The sequence below is a fragment of the Myotis myotis genome, unplaced genomic scaffold, assembly GCF_014108235.1.
Source record: "Myotis myotis isolate mMyoMyo1 unplaced genomic scaffold, mMyoMyo1.p scaffold_m19_p_6, whole genome shotgun sequence".
In the NCBI taxonomy this organism is placed as follows: Eukaryota; Metazoa; Chordata; class Mammalia; order Chiroptera; family Vespertilionidae; genus Myotis; species Myotis myotis.
The window spans coordinates 42,622,785-42,648,339 of record NW_023416368.1 but is presented as its reverse complement, the minus strand read 5'-3'; the positions used below and the strand labels follow the sequence as shown (position 1 = coordinate 42,648,339).

The 25,555-nt window shown below is 37.1% G+C and overlaps 1 protein-coding gene across 1 annotated transcript; it reads left to right on the top strand.

Moving 5' to 3' along the window:
• The first annotated feature begins 69 nt into the window (after positions 1-69).
• Positions 70-24,182, top strand: MFSD8 (major facilitator superfamily domain containing 8). The gene is made up of 12 exons (XM_036313249.1): positions 70-221; positions 2,510-2,601; positions 4,377-4,420; positions 6,452-6,692; positions 8,192-8,305; positions 9,624-9,768; positions 10,491-10,546; positions 11,996-12,104; positions 14,770-14,904; positions 21,274-21,377; positions 21,464-21,714; positions 23,433-24,182. The coding sequence occupies exons 1-12, from the start codon at positions 157-159 to the stop codon at positions 23,646-23,648; spliced, it is 1,572 nt and encodes a 523-aa protein (XP_036169142.1). The 5' UTR covers positions 70-156; the 3' UTR covers positions 23,649-24,182.
• The last annotated feature ends 1,373 nt before the right edge of the window (positions 24,183-25,555 follow it).

Below are 25,555 nucleotides of genomic sequence, written 5' to 3'. Positions count from 1 at the left end.
GCGATTCCAGCTCTGACCTGGGGCTCTCCGCCAACTGTTGGCCTTCGGGCGCGCACGCGCACTCCCTGGATTGGTTTGACAGCCTTAGTGTAGGGATGTGAAGGGCCGGAGGTGTCGCGATAGTTAGGTTCTCACCTCCTAGCGAGCGCGGTAACTATGGCGGGCCTGGGGGTCCAGGCTGAGCAGGAGCCGCTCTTAGGCGACCGCACACCCGGAAGCAGGTGAGCGGATGTGGGGGAAGGCACCCTAAGCTTCCTGCGCTAATGGGACTGGCCCCTTCATGGGTGCCAGCCATACCGGGCGGAAGGGGGAGAGGTGGCCAGGGCGGCGGGCGACGCGTGACCGGAAGTTGATCTCCCACCGCAGAGGAGGGGGAGTCCGAGCCCGCAGGTCCAGGTGAAGGTGTCACAGAAAGTCAAACGGCCTCAGCACGTTCACTCGGCAGGTGCAGCCTCCAAGTCATTCGGCACTTGGCCTACAGAGCTGAGCCCTTCACACATTTCACAAAAATTCCGAGATGATGGTTCTAATTGTTACTTGAACACACAGCTCTTAGTATTGACCTAATTGCTGGATTCTTTTAAAAAATATATGTTTTACTGATTTTTTACAGAGAGGAAGGGAGAGAGATAGAGAGCTAGAAACATCCATCAGCTGCCTCCTGCACACCTCCCACTGGGGATGTGCCCGCAACCAACGTACATGGCCTTGATCGGAATGAACCCGGGACCCTTCAGTCCGCAGGCCGTTGCTCCATCCGCTGAGCGAACCGGTCAGGGCTAATTGCTGGATTCTTTGTTAGCAAGTGAGCCCATCCGAAATGGGTTCGCCGTTGTCCTGTGCCAAATATACAAAGACTACTTTTTTATTTAGGAGATGAAGTGTACTTTGACCCTTAATTATAAGGTTATTTTGCTCCTTATAATTAAGGGTCACAGTACACTACTTTGTGGACAGTAATTCAGAATTGTTAGATTATCTCTTACTGTGCAATTAAGTATGTATTTTTGCCTTTAGGAAAACGGAGTTAAGTATCATTTTATTTGAAATAATAATTAAAATCAAGTAAATTAATACACTATTAAATTAAAGCTCTGTACATTCATTTTTGCTCATTTGTGTTTCTTAAGCACCAAACCTTATTTTACCACTCGGAAACTCTTTGGAAAATGTATTTCTCTGGTCTCTGATTTACTCCACAATATATGTAATGTAATTTTATCTTGAGATCACAGTTCATATGAATGCTGAAATGTTGTAATGGAGTGATGTTCTTGGCCTATTGAGACATTTTGTACTATTTGCTTCTATTCTGTTTTATTACACATTGCTATACTTTTAAAGTTTCATATCTTTTTTAGTGTTTTGCCTAATCTGTTCTTGGCAGACTAACCCTCATCATGTTTTTGTTATCTCTTGGCAAACCTGTTTTTGTTGTTGTCAGCAACTTCTCTTCTCCCAACTTTATTTTGGGACTTCTACTTTGGTGCTGGTTCAAAAACCATATATAAGCTCAATAGAATTGTGTGTAGTTAGAACATAGAAGTTTGACTAAGGTCTAAAGATTTCTTCTTATTTATGCAATGGTATGTGTGGTGTTAAGCACTTCATACCTATGTAAATATTGTATCAGAAACTGATTTAACATACCTGGCACAGTAGATCTATTATCTCTTCTTCCCTCCCTTTCTACCACTCCCAGTCACATCACAATTGAAAAATAAAGTTTCTTTTTTCAAGACTAATCTGAGTCTGAAATCTATTTTCGAAAATAATCTTGGAACATCAGAAATTATTTTGTCTCTTTTGCTTGTCTTAATTATTGAAAACATAATTCTCATATTAAAGTAAATTTCACTCTTTCTTTATGCATATGTAAAAATGTAATGGGTATATACACTCATGTATATCACCTGACAGTAGTAGGATGTCTGATTAATATACTTGGCATTTAGTCCAAATCACAAGCCTGTATGAACGACCAACCCACTCTCTCTAGTCCACGTGTTAGAGCAAAGGCAACTGTTCCAGGAGGCCTCAGGCTAGGAATGTGTTAGGTCACATCAAACTTTCCTGGTGTCACTTCTACATTAATTTGACCCAGAATAGCTTCCTGCAGCGAAGTTAATTTGCTGTCATCAAGTAGAGCATGTCATAATGATGACAGTAATTATCTTAAAATATTTAATAGTTGTATATCCCACCTGTGGGAGATCTAATTATTGGAGCCAGTTTATTTATTTTGATAAACTTTATTCATTTTGTCAGTTTTACAAGTTTCAGCACTTTGGAATAATAAAATTGTATAATGATGCATAAATACAACCCATGGAAATCCAAAGAAATAGTGCTTATTCATAGATGAATTAGTACAGGAAAACCAGTATTAGTAAATTATACCTCTCTTATCATTTCTATGATTTTAGACCATAGAAAATAAAGGTGTGCCACAGAAAGATTTGCATATAATGAGATAACTTAGTACTACTTCTTTCTTCTTTACACCTAGAGAATGGGATATTATAGAAACTGAGGAGCATTATAAGAGCCGATGGAGATCTATTAGGATTCTGTATCTTACTATGTTTCTCAGCAGTGTAGGTAAGTACTAGAAATTACATAATTTTAGAAATTTGTATAATATATTTTAATATTTAATTTAAAAAAATTATTTTTATTGTGGTAAAGTTGCATAACTTCAAATTTACCATCTTGATCAGAGGTGTTAAGTATATCTACGTGGCTGTATAACCAATATTTAGTTTTTCACCTTGCAAAACTGAAACTCTTTACCCAATTAACAGCTCCTCATTACCACATCCTCCCAACCTCTAGGGACCACCATTCTACTTTCAGTTTCTATGAATGTGACTATTCTAGAGTGTAGCAAAATATGGCTAAAGAGTTCAGGGTTTTTTTGTTTGTTTTTTTTACTTTTTAATTTTTTTTTTTATTGATTTTTTACAGAGAGGAAGGGAGAGGGATAGAGAGTTAGAAACATCGATGAGAGAGAAACATCGATCAGCTACCTCCTGCACATCTCCCACTGGGGATGTGCCCGCAACCCAGGTACATGCCCTTGCCCGGAATCGAACCTGGGACCTTTCAGTCCACAGGCCGACGCTCTATCCGCTGAGCCAAACCGGTTTCGGCCAGGGTTTCTTTTTTTAAGTCATTAAAATGTTCTAAAATTGACTTTGGTGATGGTTTCACATATTTGTGATTATACCAAAAACCACTGAATTGTATTTTTTTAAATGTGTAAATTGTATGATATGTGAATTATATCTTAATAAAACTTCTTTTAAAAAAACTTTATAGAATTTTGATTGCATGTGCCTAACATTTAAAATTGAGAAATAGCAATGGAGTTTATCATTACAGTTCTCAATCATTAAAGCCTAACAGAAGTAATGACTTTTAAGTGTCCTGTTTTGTGTTTTTTTAAAAGATTTTTAAATTAATTTTTAAAGAGAGAGGAAGGGAGCCCTAGCCAGTTTGGCTCAGTGCAGAGAGTGTTGGCCTGCAGAGTGAAGGGTCCCAGGTTTGATTCCCGTCAAGGGCACATACCTCCGTTGCAGGTGGGCTCATGTGGGAGGCAACCAATCAATGTGTCTCTCATATTGGTGTTTCCCTCTCTGTCTCTCCCCCTCCCTTCCACTCTTTCTAAAAACCAATGGAAAAATATTCTCAGGTGAGGATTAACATGAGGGAGGGAGGGAGGGAGGGAGGGAGGGAGGGAGGGAGGGAGAGAGAGAGAGAGAGAGAGAGGGAGGGAGGGAGCGAGAGAGAGAGAGAGAGAGAAAGGGAAAAGGGAAAAGGGAAAGAGAGAAACACTGATGGACTGCCTCATGCATACCCCCTACGGGAGATTGATCCTGAAACCTCCCTGATCTGGAATCCAAACCAACAACCTTTTGGTGTATGAGGACAATTCCCAACCAACTGAGTCACATCAGCCAGGGCAGTGTCCTGGTTCTTTATAACTACTGCCTTCTTTCATTTATTCCTAGACATCCCTATAGTTAATTATCTCTCCCAAACAACACAGGTTAGGAGGCTAGCTCTTACTCTATAACAAAGTGGCCTTTCCTCCATTTCTGCTATAAACACTTTAACAGAGCTTTTAGTAATTATCATTTATAGTAAAGGCTTGTAAGGGAAAATAGGTAATTGACTTTTATTATATTAATTATGGTCAAAGACTGTACTTATGTATTCTTTCAAGCCTAAAACCACATTGTTTGATAAAGTAGACATTTTAGGGCATAAATTTGTAAATTCAGATTTTTAAAATCCATGCTAGAATTTAAAAAATTGTATTTATAATGATGGAATTATTGTAAATATAAATAACAGAGTTTACCTCTTTACAGGATTTTCTATTGTGATAATGTCAATATGGCCCTATCTCCAAAAGGTTTGTACACTTTATTCTTCTCTTAAGTAGCTTTAGTAGTATTAACTCTTTAGTTAAGAGTTTTCTAGAGTTTCTTTGATATTCTATGATTTAATATTTTTTCCCAATCTTTTTTTTTAAGTATATTTTTATTGATTTCAGAAAGGGAGAGGGAGAGAGAGAAAGAAACATCAATGATGAGAGAGAATCGTTGATTGGCTGGCCCCCTACTGGGGATCGAGCCAGCAATTTGGGCATGTGCCCTTGACCAGAATCAAACCTGGTACCCTTCAGTCTGCAGGCTGACACTCTACCCACTGAGCCAAACCGGCTAGTGCTATGATTTAATCTTTACTAAAAAAACTCAAGATAATAATTCTTCAATAGAAGATTATAAGTAATGTGAGCATATGCTTTATTGTGCAAACCAGAATAAAGTTGAAAGGAGTGCTATGCCAGGAAAATAGGATTATACCTGATCAGTCCCAGGCAAATGCACAGGTTTGGTCACCTACTTATTAACCACTTTTGCATCCTATCAAAACCACCTCTCTAATAAAAACAAAACAAAAGTAAACTAGATTTAGTGCCACATTTGCATTGCTATTTTGAAAATTAATTTTAAAATTATATTACATGAAATTATTGCCCATGAGCCCTGGCAGGGTGGCTCAGTTGGTTGGAGCGTCATCCCAATACACCAAGGTTGGGGGTTCGATGCCCAGTTAGGGCATCTACAAGAATCAACCAATAAGTGCATAAATAAGTGGAACAACAAATCGATATCTCTCTTTCTCAAATCAGTAAATAAAAAATTTAAAATTATACCAATGACAGTAAAAATTCTTTCCATACTGGCAGAGTTATTGGAATTGAAACAATATTTAACAATTCTGCAGCAGCATCTTTGCTAAAAGTATATTTCCATGCATCACAACTGTTGATTTGTATGGTCCCTGTACTATTCTAATTAACCTTAGAATTCTCAAGAGAAAGTATTTGCAATAATTAGGTCTACTCAGTCCAATATGTTGAATTTTGAAAAGGTTCACACTTCCCCCAGATATTTGAAAGCTCTTCAAAGGTAAATGTTTTGATTACATGAACTTATAATTGGTTCTTTAGCAATACAAATGTAACAGTTTCATCAAAAAACTTAATTTTTTAAAGTTATTTCATCATAATATTGAGAGTTGATATGCACCAGGCACAGTACTAAATCTTTCACCTACATCATTTTTTGCTCTTCATAACGACCCTGTGATGTGGATATTATCACTCCTGTTTGACAAATGAAGAAACTTAGAGAAGTTAGGTAGCTGTATCCACTGAGCCAAACCGGCTAGGGCTGAACCAACATTTTTTAAAAATATATTTTTGATTTCAGAGAGGAAGGGAGAGGGATAGAGAGAGAAACATCGATGAGAATAATTGATCGGCTGCCTCCTGCACACCCCCTGCTGGGGATCGAGCCTGCAACCTGGGCATGTGCCCTGACCGGGGATTCAAACCATGATCTCCTGGCTCATAGGTCCACACTCAACCACTGATTCAAGCCAGCCAGGCTGATGCAACTGTTTTTATAATCATTCCAAAATATGAAGCTTCTCAAGCATTTCCTTGTGTTTAGTGAATTCAGTACATTTCATTATAATGTCAGAAATCTGAATCACTTACTATAAATAATGGTATTATAAAACTTATATTAGTTAGAATTGTTTTTATTTTTTTACATAAGAAATATTAGCCCTAGCTGGTTTGGCTCAGTGGATAGAGCATTGGCCTGTGGACTGAAGGATACCGGGTTTGATTCCGGTCAAGGGCACATGCCCAGGTTGCAGGCTCAATCCCCAGTAGGAAGCATGCAGGAGGCAGCCAATCAATGATTTTCTCTCATCATTGATGTTTCTATCTCTCCCTCTCCTTTTCTCTCTGAAATCAGTAAAAATATATTAAAAATATATATTTCATGTCAGAAAAAATGTATTTATGTTTTAAATTTGACTTTTCTTGGATAATAATTCTTAAAGCATTGTACTTTTTTTTCTGCAGATTGACAGGACAGCTGATACAAGTTTTTTGGGTTGGGTTATTGCTTCATTTAGTCTTGGCCAAATGGTAGCTTCACCTATATTTGGTTTGTGGTCTAATTATAGACCAAGAAAAGAACCTCTCATTGTCTCCATCTTCATTTCGGTGGCAGCCAACTGCCTCTATGCGTATGTGCACGTCCCAGCTTCTCATAATAAATACTACATGTTGGTTGCTCGTGGATTGGTGGGATTTGGAGCAGGTAATATGCATGTATATATATGTATGTTCTGTTGTGTCAGATTCACAAATTTATGGCCCAATCTCACTTGGTGTCACCCTTTCTTAATCTCATATCCAGTGTTCAACATATAGATGTGTGATTGCAAACATAGATATCTTCCTATCATTTAGCTTCTGCTCATGATGTTCCCATTACTCATCATTTCTCTCTTCTGTTCCCATCATTCTTCATACTTTAAGATTTAATTCAAGTTTCACATTTTCCATGAATTGTCTTAGGCTACCCTGTCCCTTTCTTTTTTCTTTTTTAAATATATTTTTATTGATTTCAGAGAGGAAGGGAGCAAGAGATAGAAATATCAATGATGAGAGAGAATCATTGATCTGCTGCCTCCTGCATGCCCTCTACTGGGGATCGAGCCTGCAATCCAGGCATGTGCTCTTGACCAGAATCAAACCCGGGACCCTTCAGTCCACAGGCTGATGCTCTACCCATTAAGCCAAACCAGCTTGGGCCCTGCTCCTTTCTTTTTTTTGTTTTTTTTAAATTTTTTAAAAATATATTTTATTGATTTTTTACAGAGAGGAAGGGACAGAGATAGAGAGCTAGAAACATCGATGAGAGAGAAACATTGATCAGCTGCCTCCTGCACATCTCCCACTGGGGATATGCCCACAACCAAGGTACATGCCCTTGACCGGAATCGAACCTGGGACCTTTCAGTCCGCAGGCCGACGCTCTGTCCACTGAGCCAAACCGGTTTCGGCCTTGCTCCTTTCTTATGTACTGTTTTGCGCTGTTTTTATCTTATATCACCAACCATACAGACAATTTGACTAAAAAACATATTTTGTGGCCTGGTACCTAGCTAAGTCTCTTGTACACAGTAATTGCTCAATAAATTTTTGAATTAAATTGTTAGTGGATTTTTTTTTCTGTTTCTTTTATTATAAGTCTAAGCATGCAGTTTTTGACATCTTGCTTTTAAAAGTAGTTATAGCAATGAGTAATATGCCATTTATTCAGTGCTTTCTCAGTATTTAATGATGAAAAAATAGTTTAACATTCCTATAATGCCAGTTTTTAAAATACATGTTTTTATTGATTACAGAGAGGAAGGGAAAGGGAGAGATAGAAATATCAATGATGAGAGAGAATCATTGATCGCCTGCCTTCTGCATGCCCCCTACTGGAGATTGAGCCCGCAGCCTAGGCATGTGCCCTTGACCAGAATCGAACCTGGGACAGTTCAGTCTGCAGATCGATGCTCTATCCACTGAACCAAACTGGCTAGGCTAATGCCATTTTTTATTCATTCAAATATTTAACTGTGTTTTCATATTACTAAAAATAATATTTTCTATTAATTGGTGCATTTCCTCAATAAACATGCTTTGTATGATCATAAAGAGGAAACAGTGGCTATACTAGGGATTAATATTTCCTCTGCATAAAGCCAACTTAAGTTGAAATTTTATAAACTGAAGGATATTTTTTTTAATTGTGTCTTTTCTTAGGAAATGTGGCAGTTATTAGATCATATATTGCTGGTGCTACTTCCCTTCAGGAAAGAACAAGTTCCATGGCAAATACAAGTGCATGTCAAGCATTAGGTTTTATTCTAGGTCCAGGTAGGTGTTTTTCACTTGTAACTGCTTAACTTGAATTGGGAAGAGCTTCTAAGTTCAAATGTTAAATGAAATCCAAATAGAAAACCTCATAGTTAAAGGGAAACTAATATTTTTGGATGCAGCAGTGAGGCTAGACTCTTTAGAGGATGGCGCAAAAGTAGGTTTACAGTTGTATGTGAAAGTTTATTCTTATATTATTTATTATTTATATTATTTTCCATATGTACTAACTCTGGGTCTTACTTTACCCTCAGTGTCTAGCATAATATCTGGTATACACAGGTTCTCAGTAAATATTTTGATCACTTAAAGCATATTTTAAAGACTATCTCATTTAAACATTCTGTATAGATGAGTAAATGTAGGCCTGAAAAGTTCAGATAACTTCCCTAATAATAACTACATCAATAAGCACTAACATTTACTGAGTATGTGCTAGATACTGTTTTAAGTGCTGCAGTATCTTACTTAATCCTCACCACAAAACTACATGTACATTTTTGGAAGAGCCAGATACAGAATCTAAATCAGGAGAACAAATCAGTATTCTCCCAATCTGATTTGTGCCATAAAATTAGATTTAAAATATTAAATATATGTAGCTTAAATATCATATACATAGTAATATTTTAAAATATTTAGTTGAAATGTGACAAGTTGATTAAATGTATAATTCATTTATGGAAGAAATTGTATAATTTATATTTCTTATGGAGATGTTTTAAAAAATGCAATTACTAAAGTAACTACTTGAGATCTAATCCTTTGTAAATTCATGCACATCAGTGTTTCTCAATCTTTTTTTCAGTATTGACCCCCTAAGGAGTTTTTTTAGACAATTTTTCCTAAACACTCTATCCATAAAATTTTAATACCACAGACATACTGTATATTTTTTATGTACTGTATCTGTGCTTTATATAGAAAGAATGAATTTTTCTGTCCCCCTCACCCAGAACCAGTTTTTTTCTGTCTGTTCAGATGCATGATGTAGATCAGTGGTTGGCAAACTGCAGCTCGCGAGCCACATGCTGCTCTTTGGCCCCTTGAATGTGGCTCTTCCACAAAATACCACGTGCAGGCGTGCACATACAGTGCGATTGAAACTTCGTGGCCCATGCGCAGAAGTCAGTATTTTGTGGAAGAGCCACACTTAGGTGGCCAAAGAGCCGCATGTGGCTCGGGAGCCTCAGTTTGCCGACCACTGATGTAGATGAATGATCCCGTGTTACTTCTAATTTCGTGGTAAACGTCTTTCACATTTTTAAAAATCTGTGTCTCCATAAAATAATTCACTGTGTCGTTTTACTTTAATAAGTTTTTCAGACCTGTTTTGCACTCATTGGAGAAAAGGGCGTGACATGGGAGACTATACAGCTTCAGATAAACATGTATACAGCACCAGTTTTACTTGGCGCCTTCCTTGGAGTTTTAAATATTATTCTGATCCTTTTTATATTAAGGTAATTAGACAGAAATGATAAAACTACTTTTATAGACTGTGAAATTAAATAAGCACTATCATTGATGGAGGATAATTATTCCTAAGAAGTCTTAATTTGTTATTTCATGTCTATAATTGTGTTCATATTTTCTGATTAGCTAATGTACTTGTAACTAAAATAATAGACAAGTTAATAAATGAGAACAGATTATAAGGTCTTTGAAAAGTTAAGGTTTGGTCTTCATTTACTAATTCTAGTTTTCTAAGTAGGAAAATGGCATGAAAGCAGTATTTTAAGTAGATTAGTGATTAGTATCAACCTTAAATATAAAAGTTACTTCAAATGTATCTTTTATCTTTTATATATTAGAAGGAATTTTATAAAGCTATAAAAATTTGGTAGTTCATATTTCTTTGGAGTACTTTAACCAAGGGTCCAAAAACATTTACAACTAATGTTTAAAAATCACTGTTGAACTTCAAATACTGATTAAGGTAGATCACATATGCTTTTGGATGAATTTGGTTGTTCTTTTTTCCATTTTATATAGTATAATAAGAATCATGACTTGTATCTTTTAAAATTTGTTATATCTCATTGCTAATACTTTCATAACTCAGAAGCCAATATAAAAAGTTATATCAGAATGTGAAAAAATAGAAGGCTAGTAATAAATTTAACCCATTTGTCTATTATACTAAGCCTTTCATGGATACAATATTTATGTTTTTCTTTTTAAGAGAGCATCGTGTGGATGACTCAGGACGACAGTGTAAAAGTATTAATTTTGAAGAAGGTACTATTAAGCTGTTTAACTAAATTACTATAAAATTAACTAAGTGTTTCTAATGATCCATTGGTATTTACTTGGATTTTGCTTCTGAGGACAATAAAAGGGGTGACTTAGGAAAGATCTTCAAAGTTGAAAGTTACCTAAGTTGTTTAAAAAGAAAAGACATACGAATATCAGTTATTTGGTTTTCATGATTGGTGAGGTTAAAACCATTCATAAAAATCACTTAGTCTTGGTTTCAGAGAGCCAATCCTACAGTTTTGTATGTTTAGAAAGGGAGGTCATGACCCTATGTTGAGTACACAATGTGCTTTTTTAAAAAAATATATATTTTATTGATTTTTTACATAGAGGAAGGGAGAGGGATAGAGAGATAGAAACATCGATGAGAGTGAGAGAGAAACATTGATCAGCTGCCTCCTGCACACCCCCTACTGGGTATGTGCCCACAACCAAGGTACATGCCCTTGACTGGAATTGAACCTGGGACCCTTGAGTCCGCAGGCTGATGCTCTATCCATTGAGCCAAACCGGTTAGGGCCCAAGGTGCTTTCTTAATTGTACCCAAGTATAGCAGACTATTTCCAAATCTCATTTGAAATTAGAGAAGGAACTCCTCAGAAATCCTGAGATAAAAAGGCAGGTACCATTATGGAAAAATTATAGAAACTTATAGAAAGTCACTGCTTGCCCCCTGCTGCTGCTACATATACACTTACACAGCATAAATGAACACATTCTTGTATTACTTACCTGGTTTATTCTGAGTAAAATAGCATGACAGATGTATCTAAGATCTATATGGCTTCACACTTCTCAATTATATCAGGAATAGTTTGTACTTAGTGTATAGCTTAACTACACTGGTTCAAGATAAGGCAGTACACTCACTTTGCCCTCCTAAAGTATTACTTTGCAAAAATATAAATAACATTAGGATTTTTATGGTAATAACATGAGGATATTTACTAATACTAATTTCACATATGATTGAAATTCAAAATAAAATATATATTCATTGAAGTGAATCACAGAAATGAGAACTGATTTTATAAACTATTTCAGGTCTTCATGAAATCCTCGTAATTTAAGATTAAGGTAATATAGGAAAAAAACTCTGCAACTGAAATTTAAAGCACATGTATTTAGTATAAGATCATTTTAAAGAATTCTGTAAAATACATGCCTCTTCTGGACTGAGAGACACCAATAGACAGAGTATCTCCTGTAGATAACAGAATTTGAAGTGTATTTCCTGGGAAGAAAAGTTACTTTACTTTTAAATATCATTTAAAAGTTATTGCTGTCATATACATTGTTAATTTTAAATTATTTTGAAGCCTAAAAATGATTTTAAATGTTTAGTCATAGAATTTGCTACATATATTTCTACATTGTTTGATGACAAAATAACACCTGTAAGTAATATAATTTTTCTCTTGTTCATCACAGCAAGTACAGATGACATTCAGATTCCTCAGAGAAATATTGATCAAGTGGCTGTAGTGACTACCAATGTTCTGTTTTTCGTGGTCCTATTTATCTTTGCCCTTTTTGAAACGTAAGTTTTGTCTTCATCTACATCAGATTATGTTAACAATTTATATTTAATGCAATATTAATCAGGCATATAGTTGTTCTCAACTTTATGTAAGACATTTTCCTTGTCATGATGTAAAAAGTGTTTGATATTTAATTTAAATGTAGTTAATTTTGTCTGTAATCTTACTCCCCACATCTCTCTCTCTCTCCTCACTTCCTAAAATAATTTTTTTTTTTTGGTTAATCCTCACCCGAGGATATTTTTCCATTGATTTTTAGGGAGAGTGGAAGGGAGAGGGAGAGACACACAGACAGAAACATTGATGTGAGAGAAACACATTGAATGATTGCCTCCTGCATGTGCTCTGACCGGGGCTGGAGCCTACAAAAAAGTATGTACCCTTGGGCAGAATTGAACCTGGGACCCTTCAGTCTGCAGGCCAATGCTCTATCCCCTGAGCATTACCAGGTAGACCCTAAAATCAGTTAAAAAAACAACATATCCTTGGGTGAGGATTTTAAAAAATTACCATTTTAACTATTTTTATAAATATGTTTTTATTATTTTCAGAGAGAGAGGAAGGGGGGGGAGAGAGAGAGAGAGAAAGAGAGAGAGAGAGAGAGAGAGAGAAACAATGATGGGAGAGAATCATTGATTGGCTGCCTCCTTCACACCCACTAATGGGGATCGAGCCTGCAACCCGGGTATGTGCCCTGCCTAGGAATCGAACCATGACTTCCTGGTTCATGGGTCGATACTCAATCACTGAGCCACACCAGCTGGGCTTAACTATTTTTAATTGTACAGTTCAGTGACATTAAGTCACAGTGTTGTGTGAATGTACTCTCCATTTCCCGAACCTTTTCATGATTCCAAACAGAATCTCTGCACCCATTAAACAATGTCTGCACTCCTTATCACCCAGCCCTTGGTAACCTTTATTCTACTTTCTCCTTAAATTTGTCTATTCTAGGTACTTCATATAAGTAGAATGATACATTTGTCTTTTAGTGTCTTATTTCATTTAGCATGATGTTTTCAAAGTTCATGTTTTAGCATGTGTCAGAATTTCATACCTTTTTATGGTTGAGTAATATTCCATTATATGTATACCAATTTTGTTTACTCATCTATCTATGGTCATTTGTATTATTTCCACCTTTTGGCTCTTGTGAATAATGCTGTGATGAACACTGGTGTACAAGTATCTATTTGAGTCCCTGCTTTCAATTCTTTTGGGTATATATCCAGAAGTGGAACCACTAGATCATGTGGTAATTGTGTTTAACTCATTGAGAAACCATCAAACTTTATTTCACATCAACTCATCTGATTTTAAAATTTAAAAAATGGTAATGTTTTATTTTTAATTTTGTTTTTTAGTTTTTTATATGTTCCTTAAAAAAAAAAAAAAGAATGAACTTTTAAAACAATTTCTTTTATTGATTTCAGAGAGAAAGGAAGAGGGAGAGATAGAAACATCAATGATGAGAGAGAATAATTGATTGGCTGCCTCCTGCATGCCCTCTACTGGGGATTGAGCCCACAACCCTTGCATGTGCCCTTGACCAGACTCTAACCCGGGACCCTTCAGTCCGCAGGCCAATACTCTATCCACTGAATCAAACTGGCCAGGGCAAAAGAATGAATATTTTAAATATATTTCAGTTCCATTTTGTAGCTAGTTAACAAAAAGAGATAGAAAATAGGAAAAGCCCTTACTGGTTTGGCTCGGTGGATAGAGCGTCGGCCTGCTGACTGAAGGGTCCCGGTTCGATTCCAGTCAAGGTTGTGGGCATGTCCCCAGTGAGGGGTGTGCAGGAGGCAGCTGATGGATGTTTCTCTCTCATCAATGTTTCTGACTTTCTATCCTTCTCCCTTCCTCTCTGTAAAAAATCAATAAAATATATTAAAAAAAAAAAGAAAATAGGAAAAGAAGATTGGCAAGGAAGGAAATGGTCATATAAGGGAAGAGAGACATTCAGAGAGGTAGGGTGAAAAATACATACATTCAATGATAGGGATGAAAGAGACTGAGGAAGAGAAAAGAAATTCCAGAAGATTCTAATAATCTAATAATGGTAACATTATTTAATTGAAAAGAGACTTATTTAACCCAAAATATAACCATGATTATTTAGTTATATTCGAATGGTAGGAGTTTTGGTTTCTTTGTTTTATTTTCCTGTTTTTCAAACTTTCAACAATGTGGATATATTACTTTATAATAAAATGTTAAAAAATAAGAACACAAACACTCAAACTTAGTAGCTTGTGCATGTAACATCGAAACGTGCTGAAAATGCACTGGCTGGGTAGTTCAGTTGGTTAGAGCATTGTCCAGATACTGCAAAGTTGGATCTCCGGTCAGGGCACATACAAGAATCAACCAATGAATACATAAATAAGTGGAACAACAAATTCATGCGCTCTCTCTCTCTCTCTCTCTCTCTCTCTCTCTCTCTCTCTCCCTCTCCCCCCCCTCTCCCTCTCCCTCCCTCCTCTCTACAATCAATGAATAAAAAAAGTGCTAAAAATGTTTTAAAATTTTTGTTTATTTAGATCTGGAAAAGGGATACAAATTCTTAAACATGTCAAGAGCATTATTAAAGTTTCTATATCAGCTTTAACAATGACTATGATTTAAATAAAATGAGAATACTTTCTTTTTTGTTTTTCTCAGCATCCTTACTCCATTAACAATGGATATGTATGCCTGGACTCGAGAACAAGCTGTATTATATGATGGAATAATACTTGCTGCTCTTGGAATTGAGGCTGTTATTATTTTCATGGGAATTAAATCACTTGCCAAAAAGTAAGTTATATGTCTTTGTTTTTGTTTCCAATCTTTACTTTAAAAGTGAAACATGTAGCCCTGACCGGTTTGGCACAGTGGATAGAGCGTTGGCCTGTGGACTCAAGGGTCCCGGGTTCGATTCCGGTCAAGGGCGTGTGCCTTGGCTGCGGGCACATCCCCAGTGGGGGGTGTGCAGGAGGCAGCTGGTTGATGTTTCTAACTCTCTACCCCTCTCCCTTCCTCTCTGTATAAAATCAGTGAATTATATAAAAAAAAAAGTGAAACGTAACAGTTAACAATGTAAATGAATGTGTTAGTAAAACAATTGAAAGCTTTTCTCTTTTTATGTGGTAGTTTTAGTCTTTGAACATTTGAAAATAGATGTAAAGCTTATTAAGGGAGCATATTTCTTAACCATATGGCATATTCTTTAGTAAAGCAATATATTTACAAAGTGAATAATTGCCTTCTAATGTAGCATCTGTTTATTATATTTTACTAAAGTATTTCTAAAAGTGTATTTCATAGAACATTGTTCTGCTGCATGGTAATATATGTTACACAACAAAAAAGATTCAGTGGTTAAATCTGGAAAATTCTGGTTAAAATTACCAAACTTCTTTACTCTAAATCTTCAGTATATACATACTATATCACCATCATGACAAATACAGCATGTAGCATTTCTGAAAGTTATTTGTAACTTTGACCAAAGAACACTTTCTAAAAAAAAAGCATTTTATATGAGGACAACTGTAAAGAATACACTTTGGGGCAAATGCTGGTATAAAATTAAATTCATTCATATAGTCTGGGGTGGGATATTAGTAGATGAAGTTATACAGATCAAACAATTATTCCTAAAATACGTTAATAATATACAACTCAAGTAAAGTTCTAAAATCAATGAATAAATATTGAGTCATTATGTAGAGTTGGGTGTTATGGGTATACCATTGAAGAGCCCAGTAGAGGGCCAAGATGTAGATATAGATGACAAATTCATATTCAAAGTTAATTAATAGTAAATGTATTATATCTTGCTACAGAAGTAGAGCTGTCCTGCTAATAGGCATTCATACTGATTGTCCAATTCTATACCTTCAAAGAGCTTGAATTCTATTGGGGAGAAAGCCAATGCAAAGGTGAATTCTATTGGAGAGAAAGCCAATGAATGCAAAGGTGAGGTCAGGTTGTGATAAAGTACTATGAAGAAGAGCAGAATAGAGGAAGAGAATAGAGTGGTAGGAGGGGGTAGGGAGAGAGGGGAAGTGCTGTTTTGACAGAGTGCTTAAGGAAGGCATGCTTGAGGAGGTCACATCCAAGCAGAGACCTGAGTGAAGTCACAGAGCAGCCTTGGAGTGGCTTGGAACTCTACTCCCACATTAGACTGAGCTTTGCATGTTTAAGGAACAAGCAGGAAGGCCAGTTTGGCCAGAGCAGAGTGAGAGGAATAAGGTAGATCAGGTTGGAAAAATGTGAATCCTTGGTGGTATTCTAAGAGAGATGGGAAGAGTTTGGGTTTTAAGAAGCCTTTGGTTTTGTTTGTATATTTCACTTTTTGTGGAGAATTTCTAACATATACAAAGGTGCAGAGAGCATCATGCACTGAATCTCTAATATGCATTACCCAGCTTCAACAATAATAAACACTTGCATACTTTTGATTCATCTGTACCTCCACATTCCCTACCCCCTACACCTGGATTCTTTTGAAGTCAATCCCAGGCATTATTTCATGTCTGCCATAAATATTTCAGTATGTATCTCTAAAAGTTAATGCTGACATTATCACATCTATAAAAGTTAAGTGATTTCTAAATAAAATAAAATAAAATAAAATATCCAGGCAGTATTCACATTTTCTCTACCGTTTCCATTCTGTTTGTTCTTTGTTTTGTTCCATAGCTTAATCACTTGATTGAGGCTCTCAAGTGTCTTCTCTTTTAAACTAATCTTTTCCACTTCACTCTCTCTTTTTCCTTTACAAATTGAACAAACTATTTGCCCTTGGATACAGATAGTGGGGTGGTGAGGGCCTGGGGTGGGGGATGAGGGTGGGCTGGAGTGGGGTCAATGGGGGAAGGAGGGGACATATGTAATACTGTCAACAATAAAGAATTATTTAAAAAAAAGAAACCATTTGCCCTATAGTTTCCCATATTTTGTATCTCACTGATTGAATCCCTATGGTGTGTTTTTTTTTAATTAAAAAAAAATTTCCTGTCTCTATTTTTCAAAAATTGATACTTAGAAAGGCAGCGAGAAATTTTTTGCTGCACTGAACTTACTAGTTGTCTACATATTTCATTGAAAAACAAAACTAATTATGATCTTTCCTAAATAAAAAAAAATTGATACTTACTTAGATCTGGAAGTTTAATGAGATTTGAGTTTAATTTTTTTAAAATAAATCTTTATTGTTCAGATTATTACAGTTGTTCCCCCTTTTTCCCCCCATAGCTCCCCTCCACCCAGTTCCCACCCCACCCTCTGCCCTTACCCCCACACTGTCCTCATCCATAGGTGTATGCTTTTTGTCGCTGGGTCAAAGGTCATACACATGGAAAATGTAGCTATTTCCATCCCCAACCTGTCCCTGTGTTTGGAAAAGTCTCTCATGACTTGTTCATGCTCTACTCAGAAAGGGTGCGGAGCCACGTAACGGTTTTTTAAAATAACGTATCCTCTTATGTTTAAAATGAGGATTTCGCTACCAGAAGTGAGGAGAAAGCAACACTACAGCTGCTCTCGCCCCTCTCACCCTTCGGGTGATAGTTGTGCATGGGGCTGCGAGCTGGTTCGCAGGCCGTCAACGGAGCCATCTGGGCGGCTCGCGCGGTTCTGCCAGCTTCCCAGGGGCCATCAGAGCCTCACAGGGGCCGTCGCAGCCTCACGCAGCCTCACAGGGGGCGCTGCATCCCCTGTTGGGGGTGAAGGTGCGAGACAGAAGCTCCTCTTGCTGTTTCTCCTGCTGCTCCCTTTCGTATCGCTGATGCTTTAAGTTTCTGAGAGCAGTCTGCAGGTGCTGGACATCATACTTTAACTGGTCAACATGAAGTTTGGCATTCTGTCTTTTGTTGGGAGGCTCCTTGCTGGACAAACTCTCCAGGCATTCTAGCTGGCTGAATATCTGGTATGCTTGCTTGGATTTCGTTTTCTACTAAGTTCACAGACTGCTTGTCTGCCGTCTCCCGGCATCCCATATGAGACTGGATCTGGTGGACCTGCTTGTGCGTTTGCTGGTATAGCGGTTCCATGTCACCGGCCCAGCCAAGTCCGGCTCCGGGTTCCTCCGAACCGGATTCTGCTTCTTGAGTGTGTCCCTTATGGATGCGAGTAGTTGAAATCTGCAGTTTGTTGGGTTAGGCTGCGAGAGCGCAGGTGGTTCCTTTTGTGCTACTGGCACAGCTTGGGTGGGGATGTAAATTGAGTAGGGTGGGGTCTCAGAGAATCACCAGGGCGGAGCAAACAGCAATGGTTGTCGTCAGTGTCTCTGCAACTCCTCGCCTCTCTGTGACTCCGCGTCTCCGTTTCCCGAGTGCCAGCGAGCAGCTCCGTGAGAAAGCCACTCTCGCTCTCCCACCCGCTGCAAGGCAGTCCCGCCTCTCCCTGTAGGAGTCTGGGACCTCAGAATCCCGCCCCAAACAAGCTCAGTGGATTTGAGAGCTTGTATCCCCTTCCGATTGAAAAAAACCCCCGCATCCAGTTGCAGCCCGCCTGGCGCGCGACTCCGTACCTCTGTTCTTGGTGCCTCTGTACCTCCTACTCATTCTCAATGCACTTCTTTCTTTCCTTTCAGTTGTAGAACTTCCACTGGGCCAGCTTTCCCATGGTTCTGAATGATAGCTGTTTTGTCTTATAATTGGTAGTTTCAATGTTGTTGTGGGAGGCAGCACGCACAGGTCTATACATTATGCTGCCATCTTGGTTCTCCTCGAGTTTAATTTTTTTGACAAGAATAATTTATAGGTGGTGTTATAAACTTACATCTGGAGAAATGTAATGTTTTGTTTATCTCTTTATTATGTAAGTGGTCATTGACATTCCCTAGATCTATGAATTAATTCATAGATCATTGCAAAATGCTATTTTAATTTTATCATTTCTTTATTTGCTGTAGTATTTTTGATAAGGAGAAACTTCCTGTTGCCAACTATTTGGTTATTCTGAGGCACAGTCAGTATAGGAAAGACAGGGTGATTCTTTCCTTTTATTTTAACTGGCTTTTAAAATAAAGAATTGGTTTGCTAATATCCTCTTAAAAGTGATCAAGAGTATTTTAATATAATATGAATTCATAGATTATAACATTTTTATGTGTTTCAGTCCATTGTCATTACTATTCTTTTTGGTGTTCACATAGTCATGCTTCTTCCAATTGGCTCTGAGTCCTTTTATCATGACCTAGTAGTCACTGGTAGCTTTTCTGCACTCTGGTATGACTACTAGGTGTACCGGTTAATAATGTGGATTTTTTTCAATAGATGGAGTTACACATATATTGATATATATGCGATTTGATATGTATGCTATTTTGTTGTATTGACAATAAGCTTCAAAACTTCGTATGTCAATTTTGCTGAAGGTGTTAACATAATAGATATTTTTGCACTTAAAAATGTCGAATTTTGCTGAAACCGGTTTGGCTCAGTGGATAGAGTGTCGGCCTGTGGACTGAAAGGTCCCAGGTTCGATTCCGGTCAAGGGCATGTACCTGGGTTGCGGGCATATCCCCAGTGGGAGATGTGCAGGAGGCAGCTGATCGATGTTTCTCTCTCATCGATGTTTCTAACTCTCTGTCTCTCTCCCTTCCTCTCTGTAAAAAATCAATAAAATATATTTTTTAAAAAATGTCGAATTTTGTGCCAAAAAAAGAGCATTTGCGAGAAGTTTTAATTCATTACTTTATTTTGAAGAAAAGTGCTGCTGAATACTTCAGGAAGCTTATGGTGAACATGTTCCATCTCAAGATACATGTGAATGCTGGTTTAAACGCTTTAAAAGTTGTGATTTTGATGTGAAAGACAAAGAACATCCAGGTCAACCGAAAAAGTTTTAAGACCAACAATTACAAGCATTATTGGATGAAGATGCATGTCAAACTCAAAAACAACTTGCAGAAAGATTAAACGTTGCTCAGCAAACAATTTCCGATCGCTTACAAGCAATGGGAAAGATTTTAAAGGAAGGGAAATGGGTGCCACATCAACTGAACAAAAGACATGGAAAACCGAAAAGTCATCAGTAAAATTTTGCTTCAATGGCATGAAAGAAAGTCTTTTTTGCATCGAATTGTGACTGGCGATGAAAAGTGGATTTATTTTGAGAATCTCAAACGCACAAAATCGTGGTTGATCCAGGTCAACCATCAACATCGACTGCAAGGCCAAATCGCTTCAGAAAGAAGACAATGCTCTGCGTTTGGTGGGATCAGGAAGGTGTGGTATTGTGAGCTTCTAAAACCAGGTGAAACCGTTAATACTGATCGCTACCAACAACAAATAATCAATTTGAACCACGCTTTGATTGTGAAACAACCAGAATGGGCTAGAAGACATGGCAAAGTAATTTTACTTCATGATGATGCACCTTTCACACACTTTAAAACCAGTTAAAGACACGTTAAAAGATCTTGCCTGGGAAGTATTAACCCACCTGCTGTATTCACCAGACCTTGCTCCTTCAGATTACCACTTGTTCCGATCGATGGCACACACACTTTCTGAGCAGCACTTCAAATTGTATGAAGAAGTGGGAAATTGGGTCTCTGAATGGTTTGCCTTAAAACAAGAAAAGTTCTATTGGGACGATATCCACAGATTACCTGAAAGATGGGGGAAATGTGTAGCTAGCGATGGACATTACTTTGAATAAAGCACTTTTTAAAAAATATATATATTTTATTGATTTCTTACAGAGAGGAAGTGAGAGAGATAAAGAGTAAGAAACATCGATGAGAGAGAAACATTGATCAACTGCCTCCTGCACACCCACTACTGGGGATGTGCCCGCAACCAAGGTACATGCCCTTGACCGGAATCAAACCTGGGACCTTTCCGTCCGCAGGCCGACGCTCTATCCACTGAGCCAAACCAGTCAGGGCTGAATAAAGCACTTTCGATGTTTCTCTTGAAGTTATCGTGTTTTCTTTCATTACAAAATCCGTGTTATTAACCGATACACCTAGTAAATGTCCAGGCTCAGTTTATACATTTTTCTGTACCAGACTTGAAACAAGCCAGTTTTTAGAGAAGTCCTGGTTCTTAGTGGGAAATTATACTTAGCATTCATTTAATTGATATATCACTAAAAGCATCAAAATATTTTATTTATAGTTTTTGAAATAAAAGTAATGAAACTTATAATGTTTCTGTTCTCTAACAGGATTGGCGAGCGTGCTATTCTATTGGGAGGACTTGTCATCATATGGATTGGCTTCTTTATCTTGTTACCTTGGGGAAATCAATTTCCCAAGATACAGTGGGAAGGTATATGCATACATAATTCTATGTTACATTACATCTGTTATTCATCTAGTAATAAGTCATGCACTATACTAATTTTGTTTTTACAGATTTACATAATCATTCAATTCCTAATACTACCACATTTGGGGAAATTATTATTACTCTTTGGCGGTCTCCAAGAGAAGATCAGAGTGAAGGACCAACTGGTTGCCCAGTTGAACAAACCTGGTGCCTCTACACCCCCATGATCCATCTAGCCCAGTTCCTCACATCAGTTGTGCTAATTGGAATAGGCTATCCATCCTGCAATGTTATGTCATATACATTATATTCAAAAATTTTGGGACCAAAACCTCAGGTGAGTCAATTACCCTGGCATTGCAATTATGTGAAATATGCTTCACTGACATTCTGTGCTACCATTCTGTATTCTCACACGAGCTGGTACAGGGGATTTTTATCATATTCAGCATTTTGAATTTATTAAAAAAAACCGACAATTTTTAAAAAGTACTTATAGGACTTGTGTGTTGAAACTGAACAAAAAGCAATCTAAAAACTCAAAGCTCTCTTGAACCCAGAGGTTATGAGCTCAAAATCATTTTCAGAGAAAAAAAATATCTGAAGCATAAAGTTCTGAAACTCATTCTTAAACTAGGCAACAGTTGGAAAACGAAAATTGATAGGCAAATTTGACTCTAGGCTTAATTTCATTTGGCCCTAGGTACGATTACTAAAAGATGAAAACACAATAGCTTAAAAGTGTACAGAGAAAGATAAATATCACATGATCTCACTCATTTGTGGAATATAATGAACAACATAAACTGATGAACAAAAACAGATCCAGAGACAGAGAAACATCGATCAGGCCGTCAAACCTCAGAGGGAAGGTAGGGGAGGGTGGTGATAAGGGAGAGAGATCAACCAAAGGACTTGTATGCATGCATATAAGCATAACCAATGGACACAGAAAACGGGAATGAGGGCATGAGCAGGGACGGGGGAGGGGTGAGGGGTGGGCAAGAGGAGGATAAGGACACATGTAATACCTTAATAAAGAAAAAAAAGTACAGCAGCTATGTATATTTTAAAATTAGTTTTTATTATAAGAATTTCCATATTCATGATATAAAAATTAAAATATAGAAGCAAAATGGAGAAAAATATCAAAGTAACAATTGCAATCTTTTTAGCAACTGCTTAGCATTCCATTAATTAAATATACCATAATTTATTTACTTAATCCACCACTGATGGACAGTTAGGTTTTCTTTTTTTTTAAATTGTCTAAAGTTTTACATGTCTCATTTTCCCCGATTGACACACCCTGCCCCCAGCCATTCCCACCCTGGGCAAGCTCCCCCTGCCCCAGTGTCTGTGTCATTCGTTATGCTAATATGCATGCATACAAGTCCTTTGGTTGCTCTATAACCCCACACCCTCCCCTGCCATTTGTCTCTGTATCTATTTTTGTTCATCAAATTATGTTGATCATTATATCCCACATATGAGTGAGATATGTGGACAGTTAGGTTTTCAATGTGAGACTATTAAAGATAATGCTGCACTGCACAGTAATTGGAGGAGTGACATGTGGTATAGTGGGAAGGTGGTACAGTGGAGTTAGGCACACATGGCTTCAGAGATCTTGTTAGTTACTTGAATTTCTGAGCTTCAGCTTCCACATTTGTAGGGACACCAGTAATAAACATTTGTGAACATTGGCAAGTATATGTAAAGCACCTAACACAGTGTGTGGAAGATAGCAAGTAGAAAATAAATGTTAGTCTAAAAAAGTAAATTAATAAATTCTATTGTTCCCAGGGCCTCAGCAGATATTTAACTTGTTCTTTTCTACTACTTTTGTTTTTCCTAAGCTGACTCTATCAAGTAAGTTTACTGTTCATTATTTGCTGTATTTATAAAAATGCATTTTATATGTAATTCACAAATCAAAGATGGAGAAAGTGATTCCTATGAGTTTCCCATAGTTTTGTAATAGTTGCATCATTCTTATTTTTAAAATAACTAAACTTGAATATCAATCTGCTTCTCCCCATCCCCACCTCACAGGGTGTGTACATGGGCTGGTTAACAGCTTCTGGAAGTGCAGCACGGATTCTTGGACCCGTGTTCATCAGCCAAGTGTACACTTCCTGGGGCCCACGATGGGCATTCAGCCTTGTGTGTGGAATAGTTGTGCTCACCATCACACTCCTGGGGGTGGTTTACAGAAGACTCGTTGCTTTTTCTGTAAGACATGGAAGGAGTCAAGAGGAACCTAGCTAATTAACACTGGGATGCACAGTACTTGCTGCGTGGACTTCCTTTACCAAGGCTCTGCCAGACAGTTGCTATGAGTCAGTTTCCAAAAGTCAGGCTTCAGGTATTATATATTTTGAAAAGCAAGAGAATATATTGAATAACACGGAATTCTGTGAGTAACTGAATAGTAAGATAATATAAAAAAACATTCTGGGTCAATTTCTTTATCTCAAAAAAGAAATATTCTTCACTCAGCACCTTTGGGGGTTACATGAATTCATGAGTGAATGAGCAATGGTCTATAAATGGGAAACTATGTTTTTTCTCCGAACTGCAGAGGTATCACTTAAAACAATGAGGATATCTATGCAGTGGAACCACAGTAAAGTTCTAGAAGAATTATGTATAACAGAATGCAATTATAGCAACGGTTTACCTAAATAGTAGGTATCTTGACCAAATCAAAGATACCTACTTTTTATTTATTTAAAATGCATTTTCTATTACTATCAAGTTCCCTTATGAAATAAATATCATGACTCTTAAATGTTCCACTTACTATGCCTCCCATCCTACCTTCTTTAATTTATTTTTAATACACCTTCTGTCTTATCTCACTAAATAACTCTAAATTAATAGATGAATATGGATAATGCTAATATTTAAGTAATAAAGAGGATTAAGAGACCAGGATGAATTTTACTACCTTTAGTAGAGTTAACTACTTTTTCTTCCAAGTGCTAATAAGTAATTTGCTTTGGAGACATAAGCCAGGTATGTGTTATTGTGTATGTGTTATTATATACATATACTGAAACAAACTGTTTATTATAATTATTGGCATTTTCAACTCCCTTAAATTCTGGAGGAAAACTACTTATTTACTTTTCTCACCACTTATTAGTGACAAGGTAGACACAACAGTTTTCAGTCTATGTCTGCACAGCTATTCAGATCTGCATTATTTTACATTTGGATGAGCCATGACAGCCCCAATCTAGTCAGGACAATATTTGAAACAAATGGCTTTAACCTAACACAGTTTACTGAGTTTACTTGAGTATATGGTCTCTGTATACATTTCTACCTCTACCTAGGTTGAATGCTGATACAAGGAACTAGTATATAAATATGTATGTGGATAGTCAGAATTACCAAAAAAAGTAAAGATATTTCAAAATACTTTTCCAAATGTTTCCTACTCTATAAATATTTTCAAAATTGAGAGTAAAGACTATAATCTACACTTTATACTAAGTGTGTGGTACTGTTTTTTGTTTTGTTTTGTTTTTTGGCTTGAAAAACAGAAATTTCTCACAGTTCTAGAGATTAGATGTCCAAGATCAAGGTGTTGGCAGGGTTAGTTTCTTCTGAGGCCTCTCTCCTTGACTTGTAGATGGATGTATTCTTCCTATGTCTTTTGTTTGTTTCCAGCTTTATTGAGATATGAATGACATATAGCATTGTGTAAGTTTAATGTATACAACGTGTTGATTTGATACACTTATATATTGTAAAATTATACTACCATAGCATTAATTAATATCTCTATCACAGTGGTTCTCAATCTTGGCTGCACATTAGAATCACCTGGGAATCTTCCCACGTGATTCTAATGTGCAGCCAAGATTGAGAACCACTGCTCTATCACATCACATAATTACCATTTCCTTTTGGTGGTGAAACCATTTAAGATCTCTCGTAGCAACATTTAAGTATATAATACAGTATTATTAGCTATAATCACAATGTTATACCGCAGATCCCCAGAACTTAATCATTTTGTAACAGGAAGTTTGTACTCTTTAACCAACATTTCTATGTTTCCTCCATCCCAACACCCTGGAAACTATCATACCACTTTCTCCCTCTAATAGTTCACCTCTTTAGATTCCACATAAAATTCATATCATACCTAGCTAGCATAATGC